The sequence below is a fragment of the Oncorhynchus gorbuscha genome, linkage group LG11 (genome assembly GCF_021184085.1).
Source record: "Oncorhynchus gorbuscha isolate QuinsamMale2020 ecotype Even-year linkage group LG11, OgorEven_v1.0, whole genome shotgun sequence".
Classification (NCBI taxonomy): domain Eukaryota; kingdom Metazoa; phylum Chordata; class Actinopteri; order Salmoniformes; family Salmonidae; genus Oncorhynchus; species Oncorhynchus gorbuscha.
In genome coordinates, this window is record NC_060183.1 from 53,098,960 (window position 1) to 53,116,911 (window position 17,952).

The 17,952-nt window shown below is 40.9% G+C and overlaps 2 protein-coding genes across 3 annotated transcripts in view; both read right to left on the minus strand.

The window, feature by feature from the left end:
* The window catches only part of LOC124048932 (nucleus accumbens-associated protein 2-like), a 43,738-nt gene extending 35,631 nt beyond the window's left edge, over positions 1–8,107 (minus strand). Inside the window, exons 1-2 of the mRNA XM_046370115.1 lie at positions 7,862–8,107; positions 7,457–7,698 (exon numbers count right to left, since the gene is read on the minus strand). The gene's annotated coding sequence lies outside the window, so the exon portion shown is untranslated. The remainder of the gene's footprint in view (positions 1–7,456; positions 7,699–7,861) is intronic.
* An 8,183-nt stretch (positions 8,108–16,290) lies between these two features.
* The window catches only part of LOC124048935 (transmembrane protein 250), a 38,676-nt gene continuing 37,014 nt past the window's right edge, over positions 16,291–17,952 (minus strand). Inside the window, exons 1-2 of one of the 2 annotated variants that reach the window (XM_046370124.1) lie at positions 17,569–17,843; positions 16,291–17,313 (exon numbers count right to left, since the gene is read on the minus strand). In XM_046370124.1, coding sequence (XP_046226080.1) covers positions 16,699–17,118 — 420 coding nt within the window. In that variant the 5' untranslated portion in view covers positions 17,119–17,313; positions 17,569–17,843 and the 3' untranslated portion in view covers positions 16,291–16,698. Of the gene's footprint in view, positions 17,314–17,568; positions 17,844–17,952 lie in introns of those variants that run through there. The other variant, XM_046370125.1, reaches the window with a different exon arrangement.

The following is a 17,952-nucleotide window of genomic DNA, read 5'->3' on the forward strand; positions in this document are numbered from 1 at the left end:
ATCTTTTTGCATTGTTATGATTGCATGGGTCTACTGGAGTGAATGGGCTGCTTATTCTTTAACATTATGTGATGCTGTGTGTGACTGCTGTCGCCTGTCTGTCAGCCGTGTCTATGGCCAAAACTGGCTCTTCTTCAGCGCCATGGAGTGGACAGGTATTATGATCGCTGTCCTTTCAGCCCCATGAACCTGACACCTTTGATGTGTCACTTGTTGTCGCTATTGGTGACAGTGTGACTGTGGTGTTAGGCTACCATAGGTTGTTTAAAAAGTGTGTTTTCTGTTTTGCTGGTCGCATTATTTTATGCTGTGCGTCAAATGTTTTGTTGGTGCCAGTTCTGTCTCTGTGTGATTCATTCATAATGTATTCAAAAAGCATTGCTCTTCCTTCATGGGGAATATAGGATGGTCCATCTACAGTAGATAAAATGTTGGGCGCATAAACTGATGTTATGTTTTCTGTTCTTTTCTAGATTTCTTTGTTTGACACAACATATTGTAAAATGTTTGGTCCCTCTGAAGGGGGTCCTATAGTCATAGTTCCCCACTGGCGTATACTATATAAAGCATTTATAAGTTGTACTTCATTTTAAGAGGGACTACGATACTGTGCAGAGTGAATAACTTGGTAATTGAGATATCTTAGCATGCAATTGAGCCATCAGAAAAAGACAAGGTACATTCAAATGCTGTCAAGACCACACAACCTCAAGACCCATTTAGTGATCGCTGGAGAGACGACTCCCATTGTCTTGTGTTCCGCCTTAGAACAAATGAATGTACATTTCACCTCAAGGTCTATGGACAGATAGGCTACACAAAAGTAATACCATTGACAGAGTGCTTCTGTATAACCAAGTCTTATAGGTACTGTAGGGAACACTTCATTTCGAAGGTCTGCTATACGTTTTTTACACATTACTATAATTTGTTCAAAACCTATGTAATTTAATTTACTATTATGATGACAAGTCCTCATAATAAATTATGAATATGTAGTGTATTGTATGTATTCACAAATGATAATGATACCGTACATGAACAATGACTTAATGATTACACAACTATTCATGGTCCACAAAGTATTTACTGATGGTTTTATAAGTGGAAACCGTTAGGAAAAGTGCAAATAGATTCTACTGATTTCTTTTCAGCCACACCAAGACATATCTACTCTTGAGTTTTAGTATACATTGTAAAGGGAAACTGGACTCGTGATGCTATCAAAGTGTCATTCGAATTTCATAATCATCCCACCCCTCAGTACTTCTCTTCATTTGCTGTAATGTCTATGTGCTGTCATTCATAGTGAAACACTTGGAACAGTAAAAGGCACACATGCTCTCTGCCGCTCTCTCATTCTCCTCCTCTAACACACACGCACACACAAACTGGCGTGACATCCATGCCATGTGATCTTGCCAGGCGTTATGCCAAAGGCCAACCATGTCACTTACCAGAAACCTCACACAGAGAGAAAGAGAGGGAGAGAGAGTAAGAGAGAGAGAGAGAGTGTGTGAGTGAAAAGAGAGAGAGGGAGAGAAAATGGCTTTTAGTTTTGCAAGAGCTACTTGTCAAACCTCTCCACATGGAACACTGAAAAAGCATATGAAGCATTATGACAATTCTCTGTTATCGTCAATGTTCTTGAGGCATTAGGTTCCAGGTAAAAAGGAGCACATTAGTTAGTCCTTATGTTAAATTAATATGGAGAGCATGTTTACTGCCCATTGTCTCAGTTCTTGGAAGACTTCCTCTAAAGCACAGAATGAGCCAAAGTAATCAAATCAGTTACCTTTCAAGAATCTTAATAGCTCTCTCTCTCTCCCTCGCTTTCAGTGAATGTGTAGGTTAATAGTTTGTCAATTTGTATGTGTGTGTGCATGAGTTTATGTACACTGTTTTAGTAGGTGAACAGTTAACAAAACACACTTATCTTCTCCACTTTTCTTTTAAACCTTCCTGGTACAAGAAGTTACACTGCTCGAGCTTCCTGAGGAAAACTGAAGAAAGAAATATATAAATATTAAGCACACCTTCCTAATATTGAGATGTACACCCTTTGGCCTTCATAACAGCTTCAATTGGTCGGGGCATGGACTCTACAGGGTGTTGAAAGCGTTCCACAGGTATGCTGGCCCGTGTTGACTCCAATGCTTCTCACAGTTGTGTCAAGTTGGCTGGATCTCCTTCGGGTGGTGGACCATTGTTGTTACACACGGGAAATTGTTGAGCGTGAAAAACCTAGCAGTGTTGCAGTTCTTGACACAAATTGGTGCGCCTGGCACCTACTACCATACCCCGTTCAAAGGCACCTAAATCTTTAGTCTTGCCATTTCACCATCTGAATGGGACACAATCCATGTCTCAGTTGTCTCATGGCTTAAAAATCCTTCTTTAATCTGTCAACCTCCCCTTCACCTACACTGATTGAAGTGGATTTAACATGTGACATCAATAAGGGATCACTGATTTCACCTGGATTCACCTGGTCAGGCTATGTCATAGAAAGACAACGTGTTCCTAATGTTTTATACACTCTTCTGTTTACCACCCCTACCTTGTCACAACTCAACTGATTGGCTAATTAAGAAGGAAAGAAATTCCACAAATGTACTTTTTACAAGTCACGCCTGTTAATTGAAATTCATTCCAGGTGACTACCTCGTGAAGCTGGTTGAGAGAATGCTAAGAGTGTGCAAAGCTTATTTGTACTATTTTCTATACTGTAGAATAATAGTGAGGACATAAAAACTATGAAATATGACAGCTTTACACATGCTTGGCATTCTCTCAACCAGCTTCATGAGGTAGTCACCTGGAATGCATTTCAATTAACAGGTGTGCCTTGTTAAAAGTTCATTTGTGGAATTTCTTTCCTTCTTAATGTGTTTGAGTCAATCAGTTGCATTGTGACAAGGTAGGGGTGATAAACAGAAGATAGCCCTATTTGGTAAAAGACCAAGTCCATATTATGGCAAGAACAGCTGAAATAAGCAAAGAGAAACGACAGTCCATCGTCACTTTAAGACATGAAGGTCAGTCAATCTGGAAAGTTTAAACAAGTCCAGTAACAAAAACCATCAAGCACTATGATGAAACTGGCTCTCATGAGGACGGCCAAAGGAAAGAAATACCCAAAATTACCTCTGCTGCAGTGGATAAGTTCATTAGAGTTAACTGCACCTCAGAAATTGCATCCCAAATAAATGATTAACAGAGCTCAAGTAACAGACACATCTCAACATCAACTGTTCAGAGGAGATTGTGTGAATCAGGCCTTCATGGTTGAATTGCTGCAAAGAAACCACTACTAAAGGACACCAATAAGAAGAAAAGACATACTTCTTGGGGAAAGAAACACGAGCAATTGATATTAGACCTATGGAAATATTCCCTTTGGTCTGATGAGCCCAAATTTTGACCGCCGTGTCTTTGGGAGATGCAGAATAGGTGAATGGATGATCTCTGCATGTCTGGTTCCCACCGTGAAGCATGGAGGAGGTGTGATGGTGCTTTGCTGTTGACACTGTCTGTGATTTATTTAGAATTCAAGGCACACTTAAACAGCATGGCCACCATAGTATTCTGCAGCGATACACCATCCCATCTGGTTTGCACTTAGTCAGACCATCATTTGTTTTTTTCAACAAGACAATGACCCAAAACACACCTCCAGGCTGTGTAAGGGCTATTTGACCAACAAGGAGAGTGATGGAGTGCTGCATCAGGTGACCTGGCCTCCACAATCAGCTGACCTCAACCCAATTAATATGGTTTGGGATGAGTTGGACCGCAGAGTGAAGGAAAAGCAGCCAACAAGTGCTCAGCATATGTGGGAACTCCTTCAAGACTGTTGGAAAAGCATTCCAGGTGAAGCTGGTTGAGAGAATGCCAAGTGTGCAAAGCTGTCATCAAGGCAAAGGGTGGCCACTTTGAAGACTTTTTAAAAACACTTATGTAGTTTCTACATGATTCCATATGTGTTATGTCATAGTTTTGATGTCTTCACTATTATTCTACAATGTAGAAAATAGTAAAAAATAAAGAAAAACCTTGAATGAGTGGGTGTGTCCAAACTTTTGACTGGTGCTGTATATATCTGACAAACAATCCACTGTTTACCAAACAAGAACCAATGCCATGCTACACCATCTACAGTTTAATTTAATCTTCCATCCAATATGCCAACATTAGTTCATATAATGCAACATACAACTTCGCTAGTTAGGCTCTATTGATAGGACAACCCACACTGTAGCTAAGGCCAGACACAATCTGAGAAGGCAGAATTTCCTTAAGCCCTCAGAAATGATTTGAAATGAACAATATAATCAACATATCAAACACTGCTACTACAAATGCACTGTAATGGTAACAGAATAACTACAAATGAATTGACTAGATATTCTCAGAATTCTTGAAAGATGGTGAAAAACATCTCTACAGATTGTGTCTCACCATACCAGATAAACATCTATCAAACTTTATTTTCAGTCCATTTCAGACAATAATCCCAAGACACATATTATATGGGGGAAAAGATTTGAAAATGGAAAGAAAAAAAGTTTTGAAAACATACCAATAACTAAACACACACACACGTCAAACAGAATCAGGCAGCACAGTATGACAGAACCCACTTCACATCTAAATGACAGGAACTGTGTACTGGACTCAGTTGACGACATGATGGGATCTGTGACAACACTGCTGGCCCAGAGCAACCATACATACATACAGTAAAGATGATGAGGAAATAATGTATGTCTGCCCTGTATCACCTACCATGCACACTGCCATCCCATTGCCTCATTATCATCTCTAGATGGCCTCACAGAAAGAAGCCAGATGGGTAGGGCCTTTTTACACAGAGCATTCGTAGTGTGGTCCCTCCCTCCCTCCCTCCCTCTCGTCAAGTGCACTAGTTAAACCAAGGAGCCAAAGAGACAGAAATCAAGGCGTTATTTTTCAGCTAGCACTGTAAACAAAGAATTAGAATCTCATCTCAAATATTGGTTGTCAAATGAATAACATTTATCCCCAAATACTATAAGTGAAATATTTTCTCGCACTCCAAGCACCAAGTACAGTAGCAACAGTAGTACAAAAATATGTACTGGTAAAGCAACATAGTGAGTGGGTCCTACAATACTGGATAATAAACACAGAGGTGGAAGGTGACAGGAAACCTAAACATTTCCTTTACAGTTGATTGCCCCGATGTTAAAGAGTCCATACTGTTCAGCCAAGCGTCTGATGAAGGGTAAAGCCAGTTGAGCGAACCCTACAACCTCTCTCTCCCTCTTTCCCTACCCTTTCTCCCCATGTACGTGTCTCTAACTGTGTGTGTGTCTCTCTCTCTCTCTCTTCTCACCGCCCCCCTTTGCCCCCCGTGGAATGTTTCGTAGTGTGGAGCCTATGGAGGAAGGGCATCCCAGGACACAGCATACAAAAATACAGCTGTTGGGCGCCATCACAGAGTTTGGCAGCCGTCCAACTCAAAGATGGGCGACGGTAAAGGCCTCGGGTTGAGAAAAAAAAGAACACTCTTTCCATGTATGTCGTTGTTAAACATTAAAGATAAGAACTTGGCAGTACACCTCGTGGCCCTCACTGACTTCCCAGCAATAAAGCAAAGAACTATGAAAGAGGTGTCATCGTGTGGAGTCTATAGACAGGCAGGCACGTACAGACCTACACACAAACATACACTGAGCCTTTAGGTTTAGATTGAGATCATAAGCAGAGTGTTGGGAGTCTCTCTGTCTGTATATTCTTCTCTTGTTTGGTATGACAGCTGAGATGGATTTCACAGTGTTGAGAGCTGTGTGTGAAAGGCAAACCTGTAGGCTTGGAGTGCTGGATGTCAGCCATGTTAGTTAAAGCTACACACACACACAAGAAGCAAATGAGGCCAACCTCTAACCTGACACCGCCCATTCCACCTCATATTGATGAAAACATCTTGGAAAGATAAAATAGAGGGGCCATCTTGCAATGTACTGGTATATGAATCATGAATCATCTCTAAACAAGAAACACTAAACAACAGAAAGTGTGTGTGTGTGTGTGTGTGTGTGTGTGTGTGTGTGTGTGTGTGTGTGTGTGTGTGTGTGTGTGTGTGTGTGTGTGTGTGTGTGTGTGTGTGTGTGTGTGTGTGTGTGTGTGTGTGTGTGTGTGTGTGTGAGAGAGAGAGAGAGAGAGACAAAAATAGAGAAAGACAGCAGAGAGAGAGAGAGAGAGAGAGAGAGAGAGAGAGCAAGAGTAAGAGGGAGAGCAGGAAATGAAGAAATTGCCACGAGCTACATGCAAGGCCCAAACAATACAGTAGGCATTGTGTGTAGTCACATGTCAGGGGTTTCATGGGATGCAGACAGTAACACAGAAGTCAGACCCCAGGTCATAGAGAGTAAATGGTTGTAAATCAGGGACTCTGTCAAAATTCTGCAATTTTTAGCCAACAAACAGCAAGGATGTAGCCTATTGATTCCATCGAATCAATAATGGACTATATAAACTGTACTATGCATTTATTCACAAACAACATCATTTATAAGTATCCTATGGAGACACGTGAATAAGGCAGGCACATTCAAACGAGTACAGACCCATAATACAGTATCAGATAGAATTACAAGAAAACATCTTGGATACATTTATAAGCACTTCTCTAAACTGAAACCTTTATAGTCTACTCCTAATGCTTTGACAGGTATAGATTGATTTTCTGTACACTATGACTTAACATGTTAAGTTAGCACTGAGGACATAAAAGTACTAATATATATAAGGTGGTTGAAGCCTATATTAATAGCACACAATATGCCGGTCTGATTGCAGTGAGTTACTGTAGCCTCTCTCATTTGGATACCATAACTTTAAGATCCACAAGCTATGAATAGGCTACATGGTATGCAACATATGTGTGGGTCTATGGTTAGGCGGCTACATGTGTTGTATAATGCCTATAGCCTACAGGGGTGCGTTTTTGGTTGAACTTGATAATGACGCAATGACCGATATGATTCCACTTTCGCCACTCATCCTATTTGAAACATTGCAGGATATCTTGTTGACTAATAAAAAGTGTTACATTTCATACAGTTAATTGGCAAAATATCATAACATTTCAAAACATCTGCACAAATTCCTGTAGTCTATTTGAGGGTTATATTTTTCGGAAATTCAGTTGCATTAAATTAACATCATGGTTCTAACAAAACCTCAAAATCTACGAAATTGTTATTCTACAAAACTATTAAAGTGAAATATCTGTTTAGTCTATGTCAATGTCGCTATGTCATCCGATAATTGATGTAGGCTATCAAGCGATGGATATGAAAGATGGGTAGATTAACTCTACATTACGAGGAAATAAAACATGGCAAAAACATATGCGTTAAATAAACACTATAGGCGTGTATATCAAACCAAGTTGAAGGCGAATGTTTACCCGGTATGTTGGTCCTCCATAAAAGGGTAGTCACTCGTCGGCACTCCGCACAGCGTTATTTCTTCAGATGTAAAGTTTGCAGGGTCCGTGGCCGTCTGTAGCACAGGCAGGCCCCGAGTGCACCTCGATTGCTAGCTCCAAGGACTGTATCGCTCGCTCTCCTATCTTGAACGATCGCCCCCCATCTCTCTCCTTCTTTGCGTGTCTCCTTGTGCGGGGTGTGAATTCCGATCACATGGACGCTATATGAATTGTGCGCAGACTGACATTATTATACATGTGATATACTTTCATCAAGACAGCCTAGGCGTCTAGAGGCTACTGTATAGCCTTTCAGATGTTACTGTACTTTATTGTAAATACAATAAACAGTTGCCATAAAGGGCATGTGGTAGGCGTACTCACCTTTACACGAACTCGATACACTGATGAGTCTTAAATGCGTATTTCCAAACCAAATTGTATTCATATGACAGAATTAAGGACAAAGGAAGCAGCTATACTTGACCAAGTGAATTGTTTCACTCTATGAGGGGTGCGCTCTGGAGTGCATTTACATGCACGGTTAACTCACGTGGCCTATGCGACGACTGTTGCATGACGTGCATGTCTGTAGTTTATAACTTTGGGGACCGACTGCGGGCTACATAACATAACATGACCTCAAGTCAACTGTCCCCTAACTACTGTATCCGTTTTACTGTAGTGAATCCACATACCACCCCCTAATGTCAGAAAACAAAATTGATTTACATTCACTGACATGCCTCAGTGTATCCATGACTACAGTATATACTGTATTTCCATAAAAGCTGATATATTTCATGTTTGTAAGCCATGCCCTTAAGCCTTAACTAACTGTGCTTTTCAAAACCTAAAGCAGTTGATCTTAACTATGTAAAATGAGGCAGAAAATAGTCCCACAAATCATTAAACATATTTGAATGTGTGCATATCAACACAGTGTATACTATGCCCACTGGTTATATAAAGTCATTGGTAATGGTTCAAATCACACTGTCATTATTACTGTATACCTTTTAGAATGTATCCTAATGTACAGTATATCCTTATACAAGTCAATATTGTAAAATAACTATTACATCACAATAGGGAAATGTGTCTATACAGTACCAGTCAAAAGTTTGGACACACCTACTCATTCAAGGGTTTTTCTTTATTTTTTACTATTTTCTACATTGTAGAATAATAGTGAATACATCAATACTATGAAATAACACTTATTGAATCAAAGTGGCCACCCTTTAACAAGAGTATGCAAAGCTGTCATGAATGTATCCTCTGCAGCAAAGGTAACACTGGGTATTCCTTTCCTGTGGTGGTCCTCACGAGAGCCCGTTTCATCATAGCGCTTGATGGTTTTTGCGACTGCACTTGAAGAAACTTCAAAAGTTCTTGAAATTTTCCAGATTGACTGACCTTCATGGCTTAAAGTAATGATGGACTGTATTTTCTCTTTGCTTATTTGAGCTTTTCCTGACATAAAATGGGCTTTGTCTTTGACCAAATAGGGCTATCTTCTGTATACCCCCCTATCTTGTCACAACACAACTGATTGGCTCAAATGCATTATGATGGAAAGAAATTCCACAAATGAACTTAACAAGGCACACCTGTTAATTGAAATGCATTCCGGGTGACTACCTCATGAAAGCTGGTTGAGAAAAGCTAAGAGTGTGCAAAGCTGTCGTCAAGGCAAAAGGTTGCTACTTTGAAGAATCTCAAATATAAAATAGATTTAGATTTGTTTTAACACTTTTTTTATTCCATGTGTCATTTCATAGTTTTGATGTCTTCACTATTATTCTACAATGTAGAAAAGAGTCAAAATAAAGAAAAACCCTTGAATGAGTTGGTGTGGAGCTGGGTTCATCCAAAGTCTTGGGTATGTCCCAAATCATTCAAATGGTTTTCTTAACTCCTTTCCTTAATATTGAGCGCTGATCTGAAACAGACTGACTAGAGAAAGCAGTATGGTGGAAACTCAGCTCTCTTACCGTTTAAGTACTGAAACAGAAGCTGTGACGAACTAACTAGTGCTCCATTTGTAACCAAGTGGGAAGTGGGAATTTACCACACACTACTGGAGAAATATCCACTTGAATGGCCTCTAACTGATAATTACTAGTGTGAAACTCGTCCATCATCCTGAGCTCCCACATGCTGACCTCTGACGTCACTTACCTCGGAAATGACCTGGATAACAGAATTGTCTGCAGTTAAATGCAACAAAAACATTGCTTTTTATAAATTATCTGTTAATATGGTTTTTGAACACTATAATTTGTTAACAAGCATGATAACTGCACTTTTAGTTTATTGTTTACACAGTTTGTTGGCCATTAGCCAATCGCGTTTCTGAACAAGTTCAAAGCATGTGAATGCATCCAACTGGTATTCACGACTTCACAACTGGTTGATTCACACCTCCCACTTGGTTACGAATGCAGCATTGGGCACGGACCTTCTGGACAGGCCCTAGGGTTGCAGGAAAGGGAAAGAGGAAAGGAGAAATTAAGCAGGATCTTGGTATGATGCCACAGTTATAATCACTGATAGATACAGTGCCTTGAGAAAGTATTCGGCCCCCTTGAACTTTGTGACCTTTTGCCACATTTCAGGCTTCAGACATAAAGATATAAAACTGTATTTTTTGTGAAGAATCAACAACAAGTGGGACACAATCATGAAGTGGAACGACATTTATTGGATATTTCAAACTTTTTCAACAAATCAAAAACTGAAAAATTGGGCATGCAAAATTATTCAGCCCCCTTAAGTTAATACTTTGTAGCGCCACCTTTTGCTGCGATTACAGTAAGTCACTTGGGGTATGTCTCTATCAGTTTTGCACATCGAGAGACTGATTTTTTTTCCCATTCCTCCTTGCAAAACAGCTCGAGCTCAGTGAGGTTGGATGGAGAGCATTTGTGAACAGAAGTTTTCAGTTCTTTCCGCAGATTCTCGATTGGATTCAGGTCTGGACTTTGACTTGGCCATTCTAACACCTGGATATGTTTATTTTTGAACCATTCCATTGTAGATTTTGCTTTATGTTTTTGATCATTGTCTTGTTGGAAGACAAATCTCCGTCCCAGTCTCAGGTCTTTTGCAGACTCCATCAGGTTTTCTTCCAGAATGGTCCTGTATTTGGCTCCATCCATCTTCCCATCAATTTTAACCATCTTCCCTGTCCCTGCTGAAGAAAAGCAGGCCCAAACCATGATGCTGCCACCACCATATTTGACAGTGGGGATGGTGTGTTTAGGGTGATGAGCTGTGTTGCTTTTTCGCCAAACATAACGTTTTGCATTGTTGCCAAAAAGTTCAATTTTGGTTTCATCTGACCAGAGCACCTTCTTCCACATGTTTGGTGTGTCTCCCAGGTGGCTTGTGGCAAACTTTAAACAACACTTTTTATGGATATCTTTAAGAAATGGCTTTCCTCTTGCCACTCTTCCATAAAGGCCAGATTTGTGCAATATACGACTGATTGTTGTCCTATGGACAGTGTCCCACCTCAGCTGTAGATCTCTGCAGTTCATCCAGAGTGATCATAGGCCTCTTGGCTGCATCTCTGATCAGTCTTCTCCTTGTATGAGCTGAAGGTTTAGAGGGACGGCCAGGTCCTGGTAGATTTGCAGTGGTTTGATACTCCTTCCATTTCAATATTATCGCTTGCACAGTGCTCCTTGGGATGTTTAAAGCTTGGGAAATCTTTTTGTATCCAAATCCGGCTTTAAACTTCTTCACAACAGTATCTCGGACCTGCCTGGTGTGTTCCTTGTTCTTCGTGATGCTCTCTGCGCTTTTAACGGACCTCAGACTATCACAGTGCAGGTGCATTTATACGGAGACTTGATTACACACAGGTGGATTGTATTTATCATCATTAGTCATTTAGGTCAACATTGGATCATTCAGAGATCCTCACTGAAATTCTGGAGAGAGTTTGCTGCACTGAAAGTAAAGGGGCTGAATAATTTTGCACGCCCAATTAATCAGTTTTTGATTTGTTCAAAAAGTTTGAAATATCCAATAAATGTTGTTCCACTTCATGATTGTGTCCCACTTGTTGTTGATTCTTCACAAAACAAATACAGTTTTATATCTTTATGTTTGAAGCCTGAAATGTGGCAAATGGTCGCAAAGTTCAAGGGGGCCGAATACTTTCGCAAGGCACTGTACATGTTATGAATAGGTTTTCATTCAAAAATTTCAGCCTGTCCTTATCAGATCAGTCCTAGTGTAGGAAAGAAGATGAGGAAAGGAGGCTATATAAGGCCATTGGGACACAGCCATGGCCATTGTTATGGTTGGCAGAGACCGAAGGTGTCTGGTTGTGATTGGCTACTGTGTTCTCAGGGAGGCAGAACAGAGCGTTGTCTCTGTGAGAGCGATTCTGGGACCATGTGAGGAACTACATTTTGATATTATGAGCGCTTCACCCAAAGCCACTCACAATAACTCACTTGCATTGTTACAGACTCGATGACACAGCCCCAGCAACAGGCCATGTCCATGGCAGATATTATTGGTATCAATAAGACAATATGTACACAGGCTTATCCATATATTTTACAGCACGATACATTAGCTTTTTTTCTCAACAGAGGATGTATAAAATAATAATGTTAGCTACAAATATAATGTCTGTCACCTGGGGAGTCAATTAAACACCCATACTGAATATATCCTTTATTTTTAGAATAAACATTGTCACTTGTTTTCCTCAAATTCATACAAGACAGCATGTTTTTTTCCTTCTAGAGTGTTGAGGGGCATACTATCCCTCATACGCCGAACTAAAGTAAGATTTATTATTACAGAAGTCTTAGTGATATGGTATATATGCACCCACATTTTGCAGGCAAATAGCACCAAGGCGTGTCACTCAGGGATTTTTGAAAGTCAGGACAGTCCTTGCCGGCAGGGAAACTTTATTTTTTTATACAGTGGGGCCAAAAAGTATTTAGTCAGCCACCAATTGTGCAAGTTCTCCCACTTAAAAAGATGAGAGAGGCCTGTAATTTTCATCATAGGTACACTTCAACTATGACAGACAAAACGAGAAAAAAAATCCAGACAATCACATTGTAGGATTTTTAATGAATTTATTAGCAAAATATGGTGGAAAATAAGTATTTGGTCAATAACAAAAGTTTATCTCAATACTTTGTTATATACCCTTTGTTGGCAATGACAGAGGTCAAACATTTTCTGTAAGTCTTCACAAGGTTTTCACACACTGTTGCTGGTATTTTGGCCCATTCCTCCATGCAGATCTCCTCTAGAGCAGTGAGGTTTTGTGGCTGTTGCTGGGCAACACAGACGTTCAACTTCCTCCAAAGATTTTCTATGAGGTTGAGATCTGGAGACTGGCTAGGCCACTCCAGGACCTTGAAATGCTTCTTACGAAGCCACTCCTTCATTGCCCGGGCGGTGTGTTTGGGATCATTGTCATGCTGAAAGACCCAGCCACATTTCATCTTCAATGCCCTTGCTGATGGAAGGAGGTTTTCACTCAAAATCTCACGATACATGGCCCCATTCATTCTTTCCTTTACACGGATCAGTCGTCCTGGTCCCTTTGCAGAAAAACAGCCCCAAAGCATGATGTTTCCATCCCCACGCTTCACAGTAGGTATGGTGTTCTTTGGATGCAACCCAGCATTCTTTGTCCTCCAAACACGAAAAGTTCTATTTTGTTTCATCTGACCATATGACATTCTCCCAATCTTCTTCTGCAGGATTTGTGTCCCTGGCGCCGTAGTGTGTTACTGATGGTAGGCTTTGCTACTTTGGTCCGAGCTCTCTGCAGGTCATTCACTAGGTGCCCCCGTGTGGTTCTGGGATTTTTGCTCACCATTCTTGTGATCATTTTGACCCCACGGGGTGAGATCTTGCATGGAGCCCCAGATCGAGGGAGATTATCAGTGGTCTAGTATATCTTCCATTTCCTAATAATTGCTCCCACAGTTGATTTCTTCAAACCAAGCTGCTTACCTATTGCAGATTCAGTTTTCCCAGCCTGGTGAAGGTCTACAATTTTGTTTCTGGTGTCCTTTGACAGCTCTTTGGTCTTGGGCATAGTGGAGTTTGGAGTGTGACTGTTTGAGGTTGTAGACAGGTGTCTTTTATACTGATAACAAGTTCAAACAGGTAACGAGTAGAGGACAGAGGAGTCTCTTAAAGAAGTTGTTACAGGTCTGTTACAGGTCTGTGAGAGCCAGAAAACTTGCTTGTTTGTAGGTGACCAAATACTTATTTTCCACCATAATTTGCAAATAAATTCATTAAAAATCCTTTTTTCTTTTTCATTTTGTCTGTCATAGTTGAAGTGTACCTATGATGAAAATTACAGGCCTCTCTCATCTTTTTAAGTGGGAGAACTTGCACAATTGGTGGCTGACTAAATACTTTTTTGCCCCACTGTAGTTTTATACTTTATAAAGGGGAATTTAAAATAATATATTTTCAATATTACACATTTCCATATCGGCTCTGTAACTTGAAATTCCATTGTCCTGAGCAAAGGATCCCAATTTGAAACTCTCTCTCAAAAAAAAACTGCCAATAGTTAATGTAAACTGAAAAATGACCTTATGTAGTTTCTTGCAATAGCCCCTTGAGTTTAAAGAGTATTTCTCTCAAAAACTGTAATTCCTAAAAAAATGTGTCCGGTGATGTTGTGAACTCCGTCACATGTTTAAAATCCTAAATTAATCAGGATTGAGCATGGTCAGCTCCACCATTCATGTCCCCATTATACATGTATGTATAATGGCCACACATGGTCTGTCATTTAAAAAAAAACTTTTGATAGATTTAAACAAAACATTGAAATCACCACGGTGACAAGTTCACAACCATAGACTCCATCTGCATGATAGGATATTAATTTTGGAACAAATATATTTTTAAATTTTATTTAACTAGGCAAGTCAGTTAAGAACAAATTCTGCTTTAAAATGACGGCCTACACCGGCCAAACTTGAACGACACTGGGCCAATTGTGCGCCGCCCAATACGATCCCAATCACGTCCGGTTGTGATACAGCCTGGATATGTTAGAATAAATTTGATTTTAGAGTCATACAGCAACTTCAGAAGAACACATTTGCTACTTTGTATAGCACTTTAATGAAGATGAAAAAATAGTTTTTTTGTCAACTCCGTAAAACATCAACTCTGTCAGATTTTTGTCTAACATCAACTCCGTCAGAGTGCTGAAAGATCTGATAGAATGGTTATATTTCTATTGGGGGTTTTCAAATAAAACATTTTTGTACATTTGACAAATGTTTCTATTGAAGCAAAAATGTATGTTTTGAGTATTTGTTGTCAACTCCGTCAGTGGCTTGTCAACTCCGTCAATGATGGCCAGCCCTGTGTAAATATTCCAAAAAATATATTTTAAATCACTGTTCTGCAACACATGCTTCAACTATTGACACATTTGCTGTGCTAGACCGAAGGGATTATGTTTGCTTAATAAATGTCGTTTTATGTTTTAAATCAGGAAAAACATGCCAAAATGCTAACAAAATTAGTCCGGAAGCATTATATAGCGCTATAAAACAAAACAAAAAGAAGTTTGGAGATGAGATTATTCAAATATGTAATTATAGCAGTGTTAGAATGAAACAAGCAAGGCCTTTAAACACTTGTTGGACAATACATGTAAAAAATGAAATGCCTTTTATGGTGTCTGACAGAGTTTACATAAATCCAATTAGTTGCATTTAAAAAAATAAATATACAGAATTAGGTTGTTCCTTTACATGGTTTGATAGCTAATACTAATATACACTACATGACCAAAAGTATGTGGATACCTGCTCAATGAAAATCTCATTCCAAAATCATGGGCATTCATATGGAGTGGTTTTCCCTTTGCTGCTATAACAGCCTCCACTCTTCAGGGAAGGCTTTCCACTAGATGTTGGAACATTGCTGTGGCGACTTGCTTTCAGTCAGACACAAGAGCATTATGAGGCCTGACACTGATGTTTGGCGATTGGGCATGGCTCGCAGTCGGCGTTCCAATTCATCCCAAAGGTGTTTTATAGGGTTGAGGTCAGGGCTCTGTGCAGGCCAGTCAAGTTCTTCTACACCAATCTCAACAAACCATTTCTGTATGAACCTCGCTTTGTGCATGGGGGCATTGTCATGCTGAAACAGGAAAGGACCTTCCCCAAACTGTTGCCACAAAGTTAGAAGCACAGAATAGTCTAGAATGTTATTGTATGCTGTAGTGTTAAGATTTCCCTTTACTGGAACTAAGGGGCCTAGCCCAAACCATGAAAAACAGCCCCAGGACATCCTTCCTCCTCCAACAAACTTTACAGTTGGCACTATTGGAACAAGTAGCGTTCTATTTGCATCCGACAAATCCAGATTCGTCCGTTGGACTACCAGATGGTGAAGCGTGATTCTTCACTCCAGAGAACGCATTTCCACTTCTCCAGAGTCCAATGGCGGTGAGCTTTACACCATTCCAGCCGACGCTTGTCATTGCACATGGTGTTCTTAGGCTTGTGTGTGGCTGCTCGGCAATGGAAACCCATTTCACGAAGCTCCCAACTAACAGTTTTTGTGCTGAAGTTGCTTCCAGATGCAGTTTGGAACTCGGTAGTGAGTGATACAATTGAGTATAGATGATTTTTACGCGCTTCAGAGATCCCGTTCTGTGAGCTTGTGTGGCCTACCATTTCGAGGCTAAGTCCTAGACGTTTCCACTTCACAATAACAGCACTTACAGTTGACCGGGGCAGCTCCAGCACGGCAATTTTTTTACGAATTGACTTGTTGGAAATGTGGCATCCTATGATGGTGCCACGTTGAATGTAACTGAGCTCTTCAGTAAGGCCACTCTACTGCCAATGTTTGTGTATGGAGATTGCATGGCTGTGTGCTTGATTTTATACAACTGTCAGTGAAGGGTGATCCTGAAATGGCCAAATCCACTCATTTGAAGGGCTGTCCACATACTTTTCTGTGTGTGTATGTGTGTGTGTGAAAAAAAGTATGATTGTCTGGTCTTTCATGAATCCCTGCACTATATAATCTGTCCACCTTTTATTCCTGGTCATCCTCACGCCTTCATCACAACTGCTGCTGTGTGTAGCGTTTTGGTACAAAATGGCTGCCGTGCATCACTCAGGTGAATGTCTGACATTGGCATAAAACAGTGATCCATGGTCTGTTGTAACCAGACACTACATGTCCACAAACACCAAGAAGCACCAGCCCAGGCCTCCCACCAGGAACATTGTGACCTGCATACTGTAGATGAACAGGTTGTTGAGCACCCCAAAGTCAAAGCGCCGGTGTCCTAGCAACAGCAGGATCACGGACAGCTTGTACTGCAGCCGCAGGAAAAGGCGCGCGCTCACGTACTGCAGGCAGAAGAGAGCAGACAGCGACACCCAGAGGAGGGAGGTCAGAAGGCTGCAGCCAAAGTAGAGCAGGAAGCGCAGGAAGCCGTACATGCAGCGCGAGCGCAGGTACAGGTCAAAGTTGTTGTACTTGGTGCGCACAAGCTGGGTGGTGCGCGCCGGCCCGCAGGCCGAGTGCATGCAGGTGGTGTGGGGGCCATGGAAGCTGCGCACTCGCCGAGGGATAGGGATCACAGGCATGAGTGGGTGAATTGAGGTCTAGGTTTCTGCGGGGAGTCCCGGCAACAGGCTTCGTCCTCTGCTTCAGGGGTGGTGAAGGTTAGCATCATTGGCTGGCTTTTAGTGCTTAGCACGGGACCACAGGCAGGGAATGTAGGTCTCTGATTAGGCCTGTTTGGTGTATGTTGCTACGTGCATCCAAAAGGCAACAGGGCTCTGTAAAGAGGGAACAACATATTTACAAATACACATGGACAAGGAGCTCTTCATCTCTCTCTCTCTCTCACACACACACACACACACACACACACACACACACACACACACACACACACACACACACACACACACACACACACACACACACACACACACACACACACACACACACACACACACACACACACACACACACCTATGGATGTAACCTAGACGTGGTCACTAGGCCTAATGTGCTCAAATTGTACACACCGTTCGTTTAGAAAATGGACATAGAATTTTCTTGAAAGATGTCGTGAACACTGAATTCTCAGCAATCGATTCGATGCTGCATGACTTTCTCAAACGTCTTCCTATTCACCACAATGGTGGTGAAACGACTGATGCAAGTCAACATGTTATAACTCGTTGCACAAAGATATATACCCAAAGTAACAAACTGAGTAGTTGCAGCAATTCCCTCGGATACCACGTTCCTTTGATATAAATGGCTATACTTGCTAATGTAACTCAACAGCGGCGGTAGGGTGTTGCTCTGACAACCGGTGAATACGTCCTGTCGTAAAATATTTGTCATTCTTCTCAAGACAAAATCCGAAATTTAAAGGAGAAGAGCTCTTATTATTTGGGATTTTA